Source organism: Vigna unguiculata, chromosome 4 (genome assembly GCF_037176805.1).
Source record: "Vigna unguiculata cultivar grain cowpea cultivar isolate G323 ecotype 2 chromosome 4, ASM3717680v1, whole genome shotgun sequence".
NCBI lineage: Eukaryota > Viridiplantae > Streptophyta > Magnoliopsida > Fabales > Fabaceae > Vigna > Vigna unguiculata.
In genome coordinates, this window is record NC_140795.1 from 8,357,504 (window position 1) to 8,376,660 (window position 19,157).

At 32.7% G+C, this 19,157-nt stretch overlaps 2 protein-coding genes across 2 annotated transcripts; both read right to left on the reverse strand.

Annotated features, from left to right (window-relative positions):
• Positions 1 to 258: 258 nt before the first annotated feature.
• LOC114182632 (zinc finger protein CONSTANS-LIKE 2-like) lies at positions 259 to 2,485 on the reverse strand. The gene is made up of 2 exons (XM_028069532.2): positions 1,619 to 2,485; positions 259 to 755 (listed from the first exon to the last, which is right to left on the reverse strand). Exons 1-2 carry the CDS (start codon positions 2,339 to 2,341, stop codon positions 402 to 404), a joined length of 1,077 nt encoding a protein of 358 aa, XP_027925333.1. The 5' UTR covers positions 2,342 to 2,485; the 3' UTR covers positions 259 to 401.
• An 11,873-nt stretch (positions 2,486 to 14,358) lies between these two features.
• LOC114182327 (large ribosomal subunit protein uL6-like) lies at positions 14,359 to 16,078 on the reverse strand. The gene is made up of 3 exons (XM_028069185.2): positions 15,638 to 16,078; positions 14,697 to 14,819; positions 14,359 to 14,607 (listed from the first exon to the last, which is right to left on the reverse strand). The coding sequence occupies exons 1-3, from the start codon at positions 16,007 to 16,009 to the stop codon at positions 14,521 to 14,523; spliced, it is 582 nt and encodes a 193-aa protein (XP_027924986.1). The 5' UTR covers positions 16,010 to 16,078; the 3' UTR covers positions 14,359 to 14,520.
• Between the last annotated feature and the right edge of the window lie 3,079 nt (positions 16,079 to 19,157).

Consider the following 19,157-nt stretch of genomic DNA (forward strand, 5'->3'; position numbering starts at 1 on the left):
ACTGAACTTAGGCTTCATTTTGAGGTAGAAGAGAAACCATTTATTTGCAGTTAAGTTGTAGTTATCATTTATTCAGTTTAATATTATTTTCCCAGTCAATCTTAATCCGATGAACAAATACAAATTTCTAGAAAAATATAAACAGACAACAAAACTGAGAAATTAAATTATAAGACAAAATTTGCAGAATCAGCTACTTAATATATATATATATATATATATATATATATATATATATATATATATAAGTACTATATTTATAAAGCATAAGTATAGAAAAATAGTCCAAACTAATTAGACAGCATAAGAGTTACATTAAAAGCGGTGGTGCCTTCCAATGATGTGGTTCTCAACCTTGTCTTCTATGTCTTGACTATTGATAATTTCTCTTCTTTCCATTCCTAGAAAGATGGGAAAATGGTTCCTCCAACTTCATTGAATAGTGTTGTGGAGAGCATTTGGTCCACTTCAGCTTCCACATCAGTTCTCTTTGCAAATCTACCCTTGATGCGTGGTCTTGTTTCTGCATAAGCCTTCCTTGAGGCATACCTTATTTTCTTTTCAAACTTTCTTGTCTTCTTTTTCTCCCTATATCTTAGGACTCTGGCCTCTCTGTCCAGTGGTGTAAGATGTGAAGGCATGGGAAGGGGAGGAAATAGGTCACTTGTCCCTATTGGTGACTTTGAATACGACACTGAGATGTCACTTATTGTTGATTCTGGGACTACACCAACTTCCATTGATGAAACTGATACCTGAATTACCAACAACAAAAGGTTATTATAAAGCACACACTGTAACAAGAACAAAAAGGATCAGATGTTGGTGACAAATTTTGTAAACTGAATGCTAATGGCTGACCAATTTTGTGAAACTGATGTTGTTGGTTTCACATCTCAGAAACAAGAGACGATGAAAAGAAGAGAAAAATGAGAAAAAACGAAAATTTGAGAGAAGTAATGGATATATGATACAAGAAAGGAGAAAATACAAAAGGAGGAAATGCAAAAGAGAAAAATTATAAAAGAGAGGTGTTAACAGATTAATCCCCCACCAATTTTTTGGCTTTAAGAGGCTCATTATTTGTGTTGAAGCTTCAGAGTTAAGGGAATTTAACACACAATTGATGAAATTGTGTTGAAATGAGATGGGAAACAAAGTTTAGGGATGAAAATTGGTGAAAAAAGTTACCCTTCAAAGTATGTGTTTAGAAGGAGTCGCAGCTAGAACTAGCTAGCGAATACAAGAAACAGTAAAAAGGGTAAAACTCATGTTAACGACAAAAAAATGTCACTCAGAGACAGAAAAGTGAACGAAAAAGGGTAGTCAAAGAAATATGAAACATTTTGAAATGAATAAGAGTAACATGGGAAAGGAACTACAGCAGTTACTGCTTCTAAATCCCACTTTGGTTCCAACCAAGGTTTCAAAAATGGGTATGTGAGTGAAATTTCGACTACAACATCAATGTTTTAGACTTTTCACCATAAAAGATTGGTACTGCAATTTAAGACCTTTTCTGATAAAGTACAATTCAATTGATGAATAAAGAGTTTGAAAGAAGAAAAAGTAGAATTCAAAAAGCCCTTGTTAGAAGAAGTAAGATGAAGATCCTTACACTTTGGCTAATAGAACCATCGTAACTGAACCCAGCTTTTGATGAGTCGAATTCCAAACCCGGTTGAAAGTGCTGCGATTGTTGCAGCACCTGAACTGGAACCACGGCATAGTTCTGAGGAACAGTGTTGTAGTTCTGCTGCTGCTGAAAAACGTTGCTAAACTGGTTATGGTGACCGCACGAGTTACAATCCACAAGGTTGTCCAAAAACTCATCACCGTACAAAAAACCATTCTCCTCCTCCTCGTTACCCTTCAAAGGATGTGGTAACAACCACGAAGCAGCTTCAATCTCATCATCGTACTCATCGAAAACTTCTTCCTCTTCCTCTTCCACCTCGTTCACGAAACCGTGCTCCGGTTCGTGATCTGGTTCTACCAAGAGGGAACCCGAAATGGGGAGAATTGGAACACGGTGGTGGCGGCTGGCGAGAGGGTTCGCTGAGTGAATGTCAGCATCACACGAAGAACAAAGAGAAGCTGCGTCAGCTTTGCAAAGAAACGCTGCGGGAGCACGTTCACACGCTTCACACACCCACACACGCTCGTGCCTTGAGGCCACACGGTTGGCTGCATGGACACGAGCATCACAGGAGGAACACAGGTATGCTGAGTCTGCATGGCAGTAGACTATGCATGGAGCTGACCGGCACGTGTCGCAGACGCGTGACCAGGTGCTGGAGCTGCCACCAACACCAACGTTGTTGGTGCCTTCCTTCAACATGTTGTGTGTTGAAATATTGTATGAGGGGTGGAGTAGTGTTTGTACTTGGTTGGTTTTTGTGTGTGTTTTGGAGAAAAAAGGGAAGTGAAGAGGGTTTGTGTGTTGAGTTTGGAAGTGAAGTGAGTTTGAGTGAAGAGTTGAGTTCAGTGAGCCGAACCAAGTAGTGTTGGGGGAGAATCAAGGGTGCCATCGTGGCAGAAAGTTAGTGGCTTACAAAAGTTCTTGCTTATCTAGTGGTTGGTTGTGTTTCAGGGTCACCAAAAGCAAAGAACAACAGGTTTTGATTGTTTTTTCAGTGTAATCAGTGTTACCAAGTATCAACTCTAGATATATACATGATGGAAAAAATCAGTTTTTTCAGTTTAATGATTACTAGTTTCAAGTATTAATCTTTCCCTATACAACTTCATCAAACACTTAGAAAAAGTGCTGAGGATTTCCTTGATTGACAGTACTAAAATAATAGGAGATGGGGTTTTGTTTTGGAATCATTAAAGAGATGTCTTATATTGCTTCTTTGCCTTTTGGAATCATTAAAGAGATGTTGAAGCCTTTGTTCATGCTGTTATGATGGCACAACTTGGAGACATGTGTCAATTTGGGTCCAGGTAGATTCTATAGGCATGCAATGCAACAGTCAAAATCTCAAGTTATACTCCTTAATATATGCTCTTCTCTTAGTAAATTTGTGAAAGGATTTAACCACTGCGTGAAGATAAGTAATTAGCTATGTATAGAGTGTGGAGTGTGTATATATGACTGTGACATATGAATCTTCGTCTCAGTGGGGAAGCAAGTGACATGTAGCACTAAAAATTTAACAAATGCCGTTGCAGATATAGATCATTGCAATGTTCCAAACCATTATAGCCTTAAATCTAAAGCGAAATAGTTCAAGTGAAAATGTGCAATGTCTTTATCACACAATGGGAATAAAGCAATCTCTTGGGTGTTTGTTCTGCATGTATCTCGTTCCTTCCCTAAAGATTAAAAGTGCACACACTTTTTCGGACCACTTACTTCACTCAATGACTTCGAACTAAGGACTACTTTACCATTTCGACAACCTTATTTCAAACTCAACTGCAACATAGTATTACTGTTCTTACCAACAACTTTTACAACACTGGTGTTTCTTATTATTCTGTGAGGATCAGACATATTAATCTTTGGAACACTCAAAGCTATATTTAAGTGAAGTAAACAATAAAGAAAACACAAGGTTGTAATAATATTTTTCTTCTTTTAAGTATTTGGCACTCCAATATATACATTGTTTGAGGACAAGAAAGATGGGCAGAGAAAAGGGAAAGTAATAGATATGGAAGAACATGGAAGTGACATATATGCACTTTAGTGTACAAAGAGGGTGTTGGAATATTCCAACAACTCAAGCCTTTGCAGTGTGCAGCAGCAGCTCTGTGGTGTCACTGTTTTGCAGCCATGAAACGTGAATCTTCCTCTTTGTGGAGGAGAATGGCGAGTGGTAAAGGTAACATGTAACCAATGGCATTGCAGATACAGATTATTCTGATATTCGAAAGACCATGACAGCCCCTTGTTTAAAGTCACTAAGTTCAGTGCAGTGTGAGATTACTATAACATATTCTCATAACACAATGGATGAAAACTAAGCATTGTGATTCATTCGTTCATGGTAGAGTTTGTCAAACCTTGATTTCACTCTTTCACGTGTGTTGTTCTTTTTGTGAAATATTCATTTCCACGATGGCTAAAAGTGCAGCTAAACTGTTCTTTTACACTTTCATTCACACATGTGGCAATATGCCATTTAGAAAGAGTGCAAAAGATTAACCATATATGCTTCGGAGGCTCTTATTGATGCCCCTGGGGCTCACACCATGATGAAGAAAAATATTAGTATTATCATATTTGTAATTCCTTTTCAGCCTACAAATATGGGAATTAAAGCATTAGTGTTATGTTCATATTTATATATTTTCTCCAAATCCAAATGTAGGTCCCCCACATATATATAGGTACATACATCGAGCTTGTTAACCTGACCCAACCCACTGCTTAAAAGGTCCACCGGATTAAAAAAATAATCACAAAAAACGCTTAAAAGTTTCTAGATCAGGACCAATCCAATAATAATTAAAACTGAAAATAAAATAAAAAATAAAAAATAACATTTATTGGAAAAAGATTTTGCTTTTATGAAAAACACATTCAAATCTAACTCATGTCGGTTTTGGTCTAGCTCACACTGAATTGGGTCGAAATCGAGTATTTTGAATTAAGTTGGGTTTACATCAAACAATGTCCAAATCAGATTATATCAAGTCAAGTTGACATGAACCTAACCTACACTAATGCAATTTTGGGATTTTACCTCACGTTATAGGCTTTGGTTATCACAAAATTAAAGCATATAATTGTGTTATGGCATTTTTTAAATTTCTGCTAACTTTTCTACCTCGGTTCCTCAAATACTCGAAGCAAAATATGTTTTGTTTGCCTCGGTTACTAAATACATGCTGCCATAAAGCTTTATAGGCTTCGGTTTCACTAACCCGAAGAAAAAAAGTTCGTTGATATTTCAAAATTGCCACTAGGAGAGTGACATTTGGCCTTGGGTGGAATTGAATCGGTGCCAAAAGCCCTATTTTGCCTAAGTTAAAAATTGAAGAGAGGAAATATACCTAATTAGGGACTTTAAAACACGAATGCACTATTCTCCGTCTTCCACAGTGTTGCACCTTCGTTTTTTCTCCTCTGATTCGCGCCTCCGTCAACAGTCGCCATCGTCCAGCCTCCTTTCGCACTGTCAGCCACCGTCGAGCCTCCTTCCACGTTGTCGTGATCATTTGAGTTCCACGATAGCCACTAGTTCATCCCTCATGTTGCTCCTTCATCAGAACTCCGACAAACCCTTTGTTTAACCACGACGCAACACCATCTCTGCATCAACCAGCCACCTTCAGCCTTGATAGAGCAATATCCTCCATGCGAGCCATTGCACAACAGATCGAGCCACCGTGACACCTCCATGGCAGTGCTCGTCACAAGCCCATGCAAATGACGAAACAGACACTATGAAAGCACCAACAGGTTTGAAAACGAAAGTGAAACCACGAGCTCCACTATCAACCACGTTGCTTGAAATGTAGCAAAGTGCAATGTGAACACAAACCTCCATTGTTGTCACTCACCAATGTTGGAATGAAACCCTAATGGGGGAGAGAGATGTAGTGCTACATGTCAAACTCTATATGGTTTCAGTTTTCAAAAGAACCGAGCCATAATGGGGGGTTTCTGCTTCGGTTCAGACCCAAGGCCAAAAGCTGACCCTTTTTGGCATCGGCCTTATATGCCTCGATTTTAGAACCGGGGACGAATGAAAAAATTAATTGCGGCCAAATCTCCTTCCGACACTAGTGCTAAATTAAGTCAGGGTCGAACCTAAGTTAGGGTCGGTCAAGCTCAAGCTAGGTCAAGTAGAGTTGGACCAAGGTTTGTACCCAAGTCAGGTTCAATGGAGTCAGGTCAAGTTAGGCCTTAGCCAGTAAAAGTTTGGTCAAGTTGGGCCTAAGAAATATAATGTTGGTTCTATTTGAGCCTAAGTCAAGCTATGTTCAGTTAAGCACAAGCAAGTTGGGTTGGGTTGAACCCAAGTCAAGTTGAACTGGGTAGGGTTTGACCTATAAGTTAGTTTGAATTAGGTCATGGTAAGCTCATGTTAGGTTGTGTTGGGCCTAACCTTGTTCAAGATAAAGTCAAGCTTGGTCAAGTTAGGTCGAACTGAATTCAAGTCAAGGTGATGTCAGATTGAGTTGTGTTGGTTTAACTCAAATAAATGTCTAGTTGAGTTTGGTCATAGTCATGTAAAGTCTAGCCAAATCAAGTCAAGTTGACCCAGATAAATTAGGTTGGACCCCTAACCTTAACCTTATAATTAAGTTGAAAACAATAAAAAATAATTACAGTCAATTTACAATTATTATGAAATTAATATTTAAGTATCAATTTGAAATTTAGGATATTTAAATTTTGAACAATAATTAAGAATTAATTGAAGTCTTATTTTGAAACCACACTGAGCTTTACCCTAACTCATTTTATGTGAAACCTTTCGAAGTTGAAATTTTTTTTCAAATTATCGTGAATCAATAAAAATGAGCTACTTCTAAGACTAGGTTGAAATTTACTCATATGTCATTACATTCACAACTCTAAATATATTACAGTTTTAATATTTAAAATTATATTATGTGTTAGTAAATCAAGCTCTCTTGAATAATTGATTAACGTTTATATGTTGTTATTGTTCCATTCATTCAATTAACAATATAGTTTATAGACTCACATATTTCTTATTGCCATACTCAAAACAAACAAAAACGGCTATAAACAACTCAAAGCGGGTAACACTTTAACTACCCATAAGACTCTAAGGTCTAATACATTAACTACTTTTAAGACTCCAACGAATAATTCATTAACTATCTATAACACTTCAATGCCTAATTAATTTAAGTTTATTCTAAACCCAATAAAATTCCCCTACAAACTTAAATGCTTCTTTTATTATTTATCTCGATTCTTCTATTCTTCATCATGACTTCCCATGTGCAGTAACTTCTCTCATATTGTGCTTGCTCTTTTGATGATTGACCGGGATCTTCACTATCTGGATGGCTAAATTATTCCTTATTTTAGCTAACTTCTTCTTAACCTTGGTTGACTTGTCCCTAATCGGGTTCTTTTTTGTCTTCGTGGTCGACTTGTCATTAACTAGGTTCCTGTCAGTAAGTCGAGCTCCTTTTGAGGGATCAAAAATCCCCACTCCCACTTCACATCAAACTCGTCATCCATTTCAATTCATCACTTCTCATCTATTACTTCCAATGTAGCTCTTAGATCCTTTTTCGGCACGCAATTATTCTTGCAATCTTGAAAGATCTTGTTCAAATTCCAAGCGCCACTTATGCAAAGCTTATTTTCTTCTCTCTTAGCTTGCCAGTAAAATTGCATTACCTTTAACCTCCTTTTAAACTCTTTGTTGCAAATAACTTTTTGCAATCTCTAACCTTTGAATTACTAGCTCATCTCTGCATATGTGTGCAAGATATTTAAGTAGTAAGGACACACCACCAAGTTATCTAAGCTTTCCACTTGCTCCATTGACTTATCCAAGTTATCTACATGTTTCACCAAGCTACTTGAGCTCCCCATGGCCATCGGGCTTTTTCGAGTTATTCATTTTCTCTAGTGAGTTATTCAGGCTTTCCACATGCTCCACTAAGTTATCTAAGTTCTGCACTTGTTCCATCGAGGTCTATGTGCCCCTCTCTGAGTTGTTCGAATGCACCACTAATCTATCAGAATTTCTGGTAGACCTATTAACACTATTCTACTATCTTATCTAATTCTGCATGTTGTTCGACTTTCTTGTAGAATCTCCACGTTATTTGGCCTTCTTGTTGAGTTTTCCACTCACTTGTGCTCAACCCCCAAGCTACATGCCACCATCAACAACACCGCTTTTTTTTTAACTTATGTTGTGAGGTTGATTTTTTCTTATTTTCATTAGATAGCCATTTTTTAGTAAAATGTTCGACCTTATCACAACTAAAGCACTTATCCAAGTAGCACTCTTTAGCATAATATTTATACTTGTCATGCATAAAGCACTCAACATTTGACTTGCTCAACCGACCTCCTTTTCACGAACTTCGTCCTCTTTCGCACCAATTTTTTTGGTTGGTTTGTTCTCTCTCCTCTTCTTGTCCTCAGCTTCTACTACTAGGACTTCTTTCTCTTCCTCCTCAGTATCGTCCTCTAGCTTGAGTGTTTTGAGCTTTCTCATCTTTAATTGATGCCTTCATTTGAAGTGCATGATCTAGTGGCTCTGCCTTCCTCTTTCGCTACTTGTGCGCCTCAAGAGACCTGATAAGCTTTTTAACCATGAGCATTTATAGATCCTTCGACTCCTAAATTACGCATACCACATTCTCAAAGTCAATTGTCAAAGGTCTCAAAATATTCTCCACAACTTGGCTAACGGGCAATTCCTCTCCATTTCTGCCAAGTTGGTTCGTCATGGTTTCAACTCGAGTTATGTACTTGGCTACTCCTTCTATCTCCTTTATTCTTATGCTTTCCAACGCACCTCTGAGTGTTTGAAGCCACCTACTTCACTCAATCATCCCTTTATATGCCTTCTCTAGAATGTCTCACATTTCTTTTAAAGATTTTTGCACTTGCAATCTTCGCAAAGACAGACTCGTCCATGGCTCGGTACAAAATCTACAAAGATGCCTTGTCCTTTTTACGCGCTGCTCTCAAGGCATTCATTTGGGATTTCGATCAAATCTTGGTGTTTTCTAGTTTTGCATGACCATTTTCTACCACCTCCCAATTTTCTTGGAAGTCAAGAAGAACCTTCATTTTGAGATTCCAATTGTTATAGTTGACCGTCTTTATCAACTTGGGCAAGGACAAACTCTTTGTAAGACTAGTCATCTCTCACTTTCTTTCTTGTCTAAATTCAAGCTAACTGCTTTGATACCACTTTGTAAGCAAATCAAGCTTGCTCACTACAAGAAAACTTCTAAATAGTGACCAATTTTAGTGACCAATAATTATTAGTAACTATAGTGACCAATTTAGATACCAATTTACAAAACTTAAAATTATTGGTTACTAAAATAATCACTATTATAAATAACAAATTATAATTGGTCACTAAATTGGTCTTAAAAATTAGCTACCATGGCTTTGGCTACCAAAGAAAATTGGTCAATAAAAATTAGCTACCTAGGTTTTGCCTAGCAAAATGACTTAATTTCTAAATTAGTGTCTAATTAATTAGTGATCAATTTAGTGACCAATTATTATTTTTTGTTTATAATAGTGACTATTTTAGTAACCAATAATTTTAAATTGTAAATCGGTATCTAAATGTTTTACTATAGTGACTAATTTTTTTTGTTTCTAAAATTGGTTTCTAATTTTGGATTTTCTTGTACTGGTTGTGAATAATTTGATTCATGTTTATTTGTTGTCATTGTTCCATTCATGCAATTAATAATACAATTTATAGACTCATATTTTTTTACCATTGTACTCAAAATAGACAAAAATGGCTATAAAACGCCTCAATACAGATAACACATTAACTATCCATAAGACTCTACCAGCTAATATATTAAGTACTCTTAACACTCCAACAACATATTCATTAACTACCTATAATACTTCAATTGCTAATTCATTAACAATATAGTTTATAGACTCACATATTTCTTATTGTGGTACTCAAAATAGACAAAAATGGCTATAAACAGGTAACACTTTAACCACCTATAAGACTCTAAGGTCTAATACATTAACTACTCTTAAGACTCCAAAGACTAATTTATTAACTATCTATAAAACTTCAACTGCTAATTGATTTCATATTATTCTAATGTTTGGAGTACCAAGTGATGAATTGCGCCTACACAATGAAGAACCTAAACAAAAATAATTGCATTAGACACCAAGAATTAAGAAAATAATAAAAAACAAACACATGATCATGAGTGAACCTCTTGTACTTTCAAAATGGGAAGAAAAGGGAAGGAGAAAAGTGGCGATGGCAGTAGCAGCATGGAGGAGAGTTGAGGGAAGAGAAAGGATGGGAGCGAAGTGGCGGCGTGACAGCAATGGCGACAGTTCTAGTTTTGCGATTACCAAAATGAAAAAGGAAAGGGAAGGGAGGAGAGTGGTGGCGAAGCAACGCATGTGGAAGAGTGTGGAGGAAAGGAGCAAATTGATCAACAACGACAAGGAAGGGAGGTGAGTGGAGGAGTGTGCAAAACGGTGTTCGCAGTGTCATAACAAACCAATGGAGGAAGAGAGAACATTAGCACCTTTAAAATTTCGTCTAAATTTACCCTAGATAACCCTTTAGACTTTGGCTATTTGTAAAATTTAGACTTATATTCTAATAGACTTCAGTTTTACTAATAACCATAGCCTAAAGAATGCTACTAATTAATATATATATATATATATATATATATATATATATATATATATATATATATATATATATATATATATATATTTCGATAATTTTGAAATTTTTTTTAACTTTAAGTTCGATTCCTTACCATCGAAGCATATAAATTTTATAAACTTTGATTTTTCAATAATCGAAATCTATATCTCTTGCTCAGATAAAATAATTTAAAATATATATATATATATATATATATATATATATAATTTTAAAATTTTTCCGAATTTATGGGCTTCGGTTCTTATAGAACCAAAGTATATATAACATCCAAGTATATAAGACAAATTTAAAAGGCAAAACACGAGTATTTTTGAATTTTTTGACCATGTATAAATTTTCTTAACAGACACATTATTATTATTATTATTATTATTATTATCTCTCTTAGTAATTTCGATATTTTGAGTATGTATAAATTTTTTAACAGGAGCAAATATTATATTATTATTATTATTATTTTAACATGATTAGAATTTTTCATTTCAGAAATATTTTATGGTAATAATTTGATAGACTTGGGTTCTTTGACGCTGTTTTTTATTATACTTCCATTTCATACTTATAATATTATTATTTTACTTCAAAATTTTATTTATATTTATTAAATATAATATTTTGTTAATAAAAGGAAGAGTCAAATGGAAGGAAGAGGAAACTTGGGTGTCAAAATACAATTTTTTTCTAATTTGATTGAAGTGAAAGACATGGAAAATTCACAGTTTCAGAAATGGTGTTGCTCGAACTGCCCTATAGTGAACTGCAAATTGAACTCCCAGAGTTTTACTTTTCCTTTGGATTCTTCAACTCCACACACACACACATCAACTGAACTTAGGCTTCATTTTGAGGTAGAAGAGAAACCATTTATTTGCAGTTAAGTTGTAGTTATCATTTATTCAGTTTAATATTATTTTCCCAGTCAATCTTAATCCGATGAACAAAACAAATTTCTAAAAAAACCCAAACATTATGATAACTCAAACGTTGGATATGAATACAAATAACCTTTTGCTTCTTTTTAGAGCTGGGAAAGAATAAGTTAATCTAGACTCAGAGGCACACAAGATTTAGTAATTTAATTGAGAATTCTTAAAATTCTATACCTGATACCAGAATAGTAAAGAAAGGAAAAATTGGACCTAATTAAAGAGAGTTGTTTTTTTGTCTTGAGAATCAATTTGAAGGGTGGAAGTAACTATCTGAAGCTCATATGATAGTTGGTGAATATTAGTGAGATATCCAGTAGATCAGCACAAAGAAGAGTATAAATCCGTACAAATGTGTAACAACAACATCCACATTCTTTCTCTAAACTTCATTCCACGTGTACTTCAAAGCATTTCAAAAGTAAAAAAAGTGCAGCCACTTTTGAGGACCACCTAGCTTCACAGTTTTTTAAGTCTTTATATGGTGTTTGGACTAGAAAATTTATACAAAGAAGAAACGGTTAAACATGTTGAGCTAAATTTAGTATACATTATGAACGAAAGAGTATTATTATGAAATCAAAGAAAAATGGTGACCCTTTTAATTTTATAGCAATTATCTCATTTTTGAAGGTTAATCTAGAAAAGATTCATGCTTATTATACACATGAGAGTGTCTTTGTGCAATTTCTGGTGTATGAGTTAAACTAAGAATATTCTAAGTCTGAACACTGGTTTGGTTTCTTCATTGCTTTGCAATTGCAACCATGAAATGTGAATCTTGGTGAGTGTGGGGGAAGAAAAGTGAAGGCTAACAACATGTAACAAATGGCATTGCAGATTTAGTATTCTAATATTCCTAGACCACGACAACCTAAAATTTAAAGTGAAAAAGTGCAACTAAACTTCTCTTTTCTTCCTCACTTTAAGATTTCAAATTACCAATTCCATCTCTCTCATAATGGGTATAAAGCAATCACGTGGCCGAATCTACCATGGAATTGAAAGATAGTATATAATTTTAATGTTTTGTTTCTATATTTTAGGTCAAATATTCATGTCCACGAAGACCCAAAAAAGTGCATGTAAACTTTGCATTCGCACATTCAATCATACAATATAAATGGTATATCCATTTTTTAGGAAGATGGCAAAACAATTTTCTTTATTGAAAGTTCGATTCCCCTATAGAGGAACTCACTTTTTTCTAGTGAGTGTTATATTCATGGTTTTTTTGTCTTTTATTTAACATTGAAATTGAATTACTTAAGATAAACCATGTCGACCCAAATTATGTTACGTACCCTAAGAACATGATGATTGACATTGTTGATCAGAGTAAACAATCAAGTTAATTAAGTGCTTAAGATACTCTCCTAAATTATTAATATCACATTAATTAGAACAAATATATCATGTTGCAATACTTAACTTAAATATTAATCTCTCTCTATCGTGTGTATAATCTTGCATAGGTTTAGTCTTATTAAATATTCACTATTCATTATTGTAAAACATGTATAGAATTGACCCGTTTAGTCAGATTCAATGAGTTGAGCAAATTCAAGATAAAAAAGTATATGTTTAATCTAACATGATTATGGATATATGATGCAGTCAAGTGAATCAACAATCTGATTGGTACTAATTGATCTTGTAAGAGTTATTATATAATATTATGGTAAAGTGACATTTTGTGCCTTTATATCCTTTAAGAAAATAAAATTAATAAAGGTGGATGTGTTGCTGAAGCATGTGAATGATTTGTAATGTGTTGTTATATTGAAATTAGTGCGGAATTGTTTTTAACATTCAAATTTTTTTTTTTTCATTTTTGATTTTAAAATGTAAATAATATAAAGATCTAGAAAATAACTACATATTAGAAGTAGGCTCTAATAAATTACACCTCAATTATTTTATTATTAAAATAATATATTTCTAATTCCTAGTCTAGTATTTATGTAACAATGACATATCTTTTTAGGAACTAAAAGGGTCATGGTTCTCCTAAAATTTTGTAAATTTTTTAAATTAATATATTTATATATTTGAAAATTTTAAACTTTTTAAACTATATGCGGAGTGTATATATTAAAATTTTATTATTATTAGTTAAATCTTTGTTTTTTTTATGATTTTGATGAAATAATGTATTATAACTTTTATTAATAAATTAAGAAAAATATTTTAAAACTTTATCAACTAAGTTTTATTAATGTTTACAAATTTAATAAATATTTTAATTTTCATAAAATTTTATTTAAAGACTTTCATAAATGGACTGAATGTAAAATTTGTACGTGACTTTTGTAATTGAAGTATCAGTATTGATTTTGTTGAGATATTCTACGATCTTGAATGATTTTCACTTATCTACACAAATAATAATTAAATATTTCTATTTCCCAATTTATTAAATAAAGACCTTTATTATCTAAAAATTAATAATAAAAATATGAATAAAAGATAAAATTAAACAAAATAAAAGCAATGATAATGCTAGTTATCAATATTTGATGGGCGAGCCACCACCAACTGGGCAAGATTGAAAAAATTAATTCCAGAAAGATATTTAATCGATACATTCACTAGGCAAGCCTAATGGATTTGGCTCTTAGAGATTTGCATCGTTAGGTGAATGTTATTGTCGTTGAGTGAAAAATAATTTTATGAACATCTAGACAGCATAAGTTGGTTACGTCACTAGACAATGTTTGGATTCACCAGGTGAATTTTGTTAGAATTTTACTCAAGGGCTTCATCATTGGGCAAGTCACTTCCCTTGTTGGGCAAAAATAAATTTATGAAAAATCAGAGACACTCTCGTATAAAATAACTCCTCCATACACTCCATAAATTGCTTCAAAACAAATGTTTTGATTTTTAAGATCCAAAACCAGAGACAGCTTTCGTTTTCATGTTTTTGATCCAAAACTGAATGAGTAATCTTAATACTCTTCCAAAAATAGTTTTTTAGAATTGTATCAATCCCATCATGATAATGCAACTTTTCATTGTGACAGCATATCAACCACATTCATCTCTCACTACAAAAATTACCAAATTTCAGCAAATTTTTCATTCCAAGCATGTTGGATCAGTAAATTTAAAGCAAAACATTTCCATAAGAAAGTCAACCAACACAAAAATTGTAAATCAAATCTCAAACTGATAGCCACCAAAAAGATGTCCAGGCTAAAAAACAAAAGCAGCATGGTCTACTCTTCCACTAGTATTGTTCCCTTCTCACTGACGTAAATACCATCAAGGAACTTCCGAATATCCTTGTTTTTAACATGACATTTCTGTAGCAGAGCAAACAAATGACAAACACAATTAAAATCTAAACAATAGTAAATTAGAGAAGGGTTTGGGAGAGATGACATAAACATACCTGGTTAATGAGAGCACAAGACCTGGAAACAAGCTCTATGTCATTTCCATCCAAAATCAACTCGTCCTTCACCTTTTCAGATCGAACAACAGACACACCGTCAAGCATATCCACTTTCCTCACCTGTAACCAAATTTTATCAAGAAAGTTCGTCATCAACCATTGGCAAAGACGTCCAAATCGTTAAGATCTAGCATACAATACTTAGAAACATGTTTCCGTAGAAGATTAAGATTGCAAATTTCTAAATCAAATATTTAACCAAAAGTTGAAGTAAATGAAAATCGCACAGCAGTTGTATACCCTCAGATCAAATTTAAGCAATCGGAAGACTACAGTCATGCAAATACAATATATGGAAACCTAGTATGCATCATTTTAACTTCAAAGACCAAAATCACATATTTTGATATCCAAAACATCAAAACTTCTTAAAGTAAATACTAACAAAACTATGAGTGTAAGCAAAAATAGCACAGATAAGATACCTAAAGACCTAAACTATAAAATCGGAAATTACAAGAAAAATAAAGCATATAAATACAACACTTGTGAACCTGATTTGCAAAATTTTAACTCGAGAGAGGTCAAAATCATACATTAAAAATGATTTTTTTTGCTAGTCAAAACAAGATTATTAATCTAACTCGGTCGTTTCCTGGAATTTCTTTTCTGCAACATTGGGAGGGAAGGCTTCATATTATCTACCAAGAAACTATAATTGTGTATAACACTACTAAACACTTTGAAAGTTCTGTAAAATAAATGCTATTCTGAATATGAATATTAAGGACTAGTGATTTTAAATTTGGAAGGCCGAAAACAAAACAAATATGGAGAATAAAATAAATAAATAAAAATAACAAATTCAAAACTAGGTTACTGTAAGCGACTAAAAAGCATGTTTAAATAAAAAATAAATAAGAAATTAAAAACAAAACCTTTTTCTCGCCAAGGAAGTTTCGGATTTCGATGGATTTGCTGTCGTTGGCGATGCTGGCGTTAATGGGAAAGTGAGCATAGACGAACCTCATCTTGTAGCGATAGCCCTTGGTGACACCGGTGATGAGGTTGTCGACGTGGCTGAGGGCGGTGCGAATGGCGGCAGAGGTTTTGCGAGATCCGAACCAGGCCTCGATCTTCAGCTTCTTCTTGCCATTCTCGTCGGTGATGAGCTGAAAATCCAGGTTGAGATGCTTGAAATCTCGCACCAATTTTCCACGGGGTCCTTCCACCTCGATCACTTTCGCGTGAACCTTGATGCTCACGCCGTCGGGAATGTTCATCGTTTCGGAAGATAGAATCGTCTTCATGTTTTCCCCTCTCTCACACACAACCCTTCACCGGTCTCACAAACACAAAACAAAACCCTAATTCGCACTTTAACGCTTCACTGTTTTGACCTTAAATTGGTAGCTATTGGGCTAGGCCCACAACACATTAGGTTTGTTTACAATGTGACTTACGAAACAAAAATAAAATACCAAATAAATGTAATCTAATTGTTGATGACTAAGGTTATTTCTATTAGCACCATAATGTCTTCTTCCTGCACCTTTATAGATGTGGAAAAGTTATTAATAGGTTTTTAAAGTATCTTATATTGTGACATTTACAATAAAGAATTTAAAAATGTATTAAGGATTGTGCAACAAGAACGTATTCTACTTTTTTAAATACATTAAAAATATATTTTAAATTACAAAATTTAAAAATATGTTTACATTGTATAAGTTAAAATAAATTTTAAGATTATGTAATTCAAAAGTGTATTATATATTATAAAATGTATTTTAATTACGTAAACCGAAAAGGAATTACAAATTATATAATTTAAAATGTAAAATTTAGAATATGTTTTGATGAGCTAATCTTTAAAGGACTTAAAAAACAAAAAATACGAAAAAAATTTGAAACTAATTTTTATTAATTAAGACTTATTTATAATTTTTGAAATCTTTAGTTTTAACTTATCTATAAATTAATTTTAAATAAAATGAAACAAGAATTATTAATAAAAGAATCTTCCCAATCTAGATATGTACATATTTTAAAGGGTTAATTATACTTTTTATACATGTACTATTATGGTAATTTGAAAATGGTTTTTCTTGTAAACCTAAAATCATTTTGATCCTCATGCATTCAAAACTCATGGTTTTCATCCTTATTTTTGAACACGGATAACTGTGTGATGATGTGCAAACGACATTCCAGGTAGGCTCTTAATCTTAATCTGATGACATATATACAATGCTGACACGTGTTAATTTCATTTATTTTATTAATTATTTATTTAATTTATTTAAATATAATATAACATTTGTTTTAAACTTAGTATGATATAGACGAAAATCTTCCCATAAAAGAGGAAGAGTTCAAAAGAGAGCTTTGTCTTTTAATTTGAGGGAATAGAAATTCAAATCCGGTAATGGAGCATAATAGAAAAATGAAGTGGTAGAAAGTTATCCATGAAAATAAGTTTGAAATTAGGTTGATTTTAAATAACCTACCTTTTACCGAGACAAATGTTATTAAATCAAATATACGATGAGTCTATTTATTTTCCGTTTATAGTTTTATCTAATAATATAAAGATGTGTTAAAATAATATGTACTATTAAAGTATTTTTATTTTTTGTTGTTAATATACAAATAATATTTTTAAATTAAATAAAATATTTCTTAAACTATTTAAAAATGTTGGAAAACATTAAGTACACTACAACAAAAATCACTTTAGACAACGGCATAAAATTATGATATAAATTATAAAAACCGTGGTTTAAAGATTAGACCACAATTTTTTAGGCGTGGTATAGGTGAGTGTAGCTATAGATAATAGACAACGGTTTTTAGTATGACAATATTTTTAAAACGGTTGCTTAAAATTCTCACAATAGACAACATTTTTACATGTTGATTTTATACCTTACCTATGTTTTTAGACCACATTTTTACTAGTTTTGCCCACATAGTTTAAAGCAACAATTATATAATCATGGACTTTCATTATATTTATACATCATTTATAAAAAATGTTGTTTATTATATGTTTAGGCTATATTTATTTAGCCGTTATTTTAGTGTGGTCAAAACTATAAATTGTTATAGTGGTAGCTTAAAACATGTATTAAAGACAAAGTGGTTGGTGATGTTACTCGCGACGCGAGTTAAGATGATTTATTGATTTTGTTGTTATTTTCCTTAGATGTCTTTAAAATACACTCATCTAAATATATAAAATATTAAAATATATTTAAAGGTACAACACACAACAACACAATAGAGAATCGAACGATATTTAAGTTATTAAATATATTCTTTGATTGTGTACTTTTTTTAATTTTAAATGTAAAACTTATTACATAAAAGGACAACAGAAAAAATATAAAATATTTGTGTAAGAACGAAATGAGTATCACAAAGTTTATTCCCTAAAACATTATTTTATCTAGAACCTGTTTAAATAAAAAAAAATTAAAGAACACTTAGACAAACACTCAAAATATGAAGGAAGCAAAAGTTCAATTAATTTTTTTAAGATTTAAATAATGATTTGGTTCATTCGGTTTTTTTAATTTTGTCATAATATTAGTCAATTTTATTTAATTTGATCATTTCTGCTAACACCGTTAAAATAGTTAACGGTAATGTCCATGTGTCAAGCTCACATTATGTCACGTGTGTCAAGTCAATATTATGCAACATGTCAAAGTCAATTTTTTATATTCGATTTGGTCATAATCTATGATGCACATATACGATACGTGCTATGATGTACTAATACTTTATTTTGGGTTACGTGTCCGTGTCTGACACGTATTCGTGTCTAATACTTTATGATATTTTATCAATACTTATCAATGAGGTATATAATTTATAAAATCATAGTATAGTACAAGAAAATATTTGAATAATGACCAATTTTATGAAAAAAAAAATATAATTAGTCACTATATAGTGACCAATTTAAGTACCAATTTATATAGTGACAAAGGAAAAAACTTATCTTCTCTTGTTTGGACATAGTGTAATATGTAGGTGAAAAGTAAGTATTCTTACCAACCTCCCTTGGTGATAAGTCTTCTCGGATCTTTCATTCAAGCAAATTCAAACAAGCATTTACTCCATCTTTTGTCTTTCCCTAAATGTTAAGTGGTGTACTAATCAAGATATCACACACAATATTCTCTACATGCATTACATTTATGCAATGTGTAACCTCAAACTTGACCAATATGGAAGATCAAAGAATATTTATTTTTTCTTCTAATGGCTCATTATAGATAACTTCTTGGACGTTTTCCCGAATACATGGTGCTTTGTTAACTTTTTCATGAATTTGAAGCCTAGTCAATAGAGTTGGTGCATCGTCATTCTCTTGATGTCCATTAAATGTTTTTTTTAACCTTCAATAAGGATTATTAAATTGTACAAATCTCCAATGACTTAGATATA

What these genes read in the sequence shown, in the direction of transcription:
- LOC114182632 (XM_028069532.2), bottom strand. Translation starts at nt 2,341, where the DNA reads ATGTTGAAGGAAGGCACCAACAACGTTGGTGTTGGTGGCAGCTCCAGC. An exon ending in ATGGTTCTATTAGCCAAAGT is followed by an intron (nt 756 to 1,618) that starts GTAAGGATCTTC and finishes TTGGTAATTCAG; the next exon opens with GTATCAGTTTCATCAATGGA.
- LOC114182327 (XM_028069185.2), bottom strand. Translation starts at nt 16,009, where the DNA reads ATGAAGACGATTCTATCTTCCGAAACGATGAACATTCCCGACGGCGTG. An exon ending in ACTTCCTTGGCGAGAAAAAG is followed by an intron (nt 14,820 to 15,637) that starts GTTTTGTTTTTA and finishes ATTTGGTTACAG; the next exon opens with GTGAGGAAAGTGGATATGCT. An exon ending in CTTGTGCTCTCATTAACCAG is followed by an intron (nt 14,608 to 14,696) that starts GTATGTTTATGT and finishes GCTCTGCTACAG; the next exon opens with AAATGTCATGTTAAAAACAA.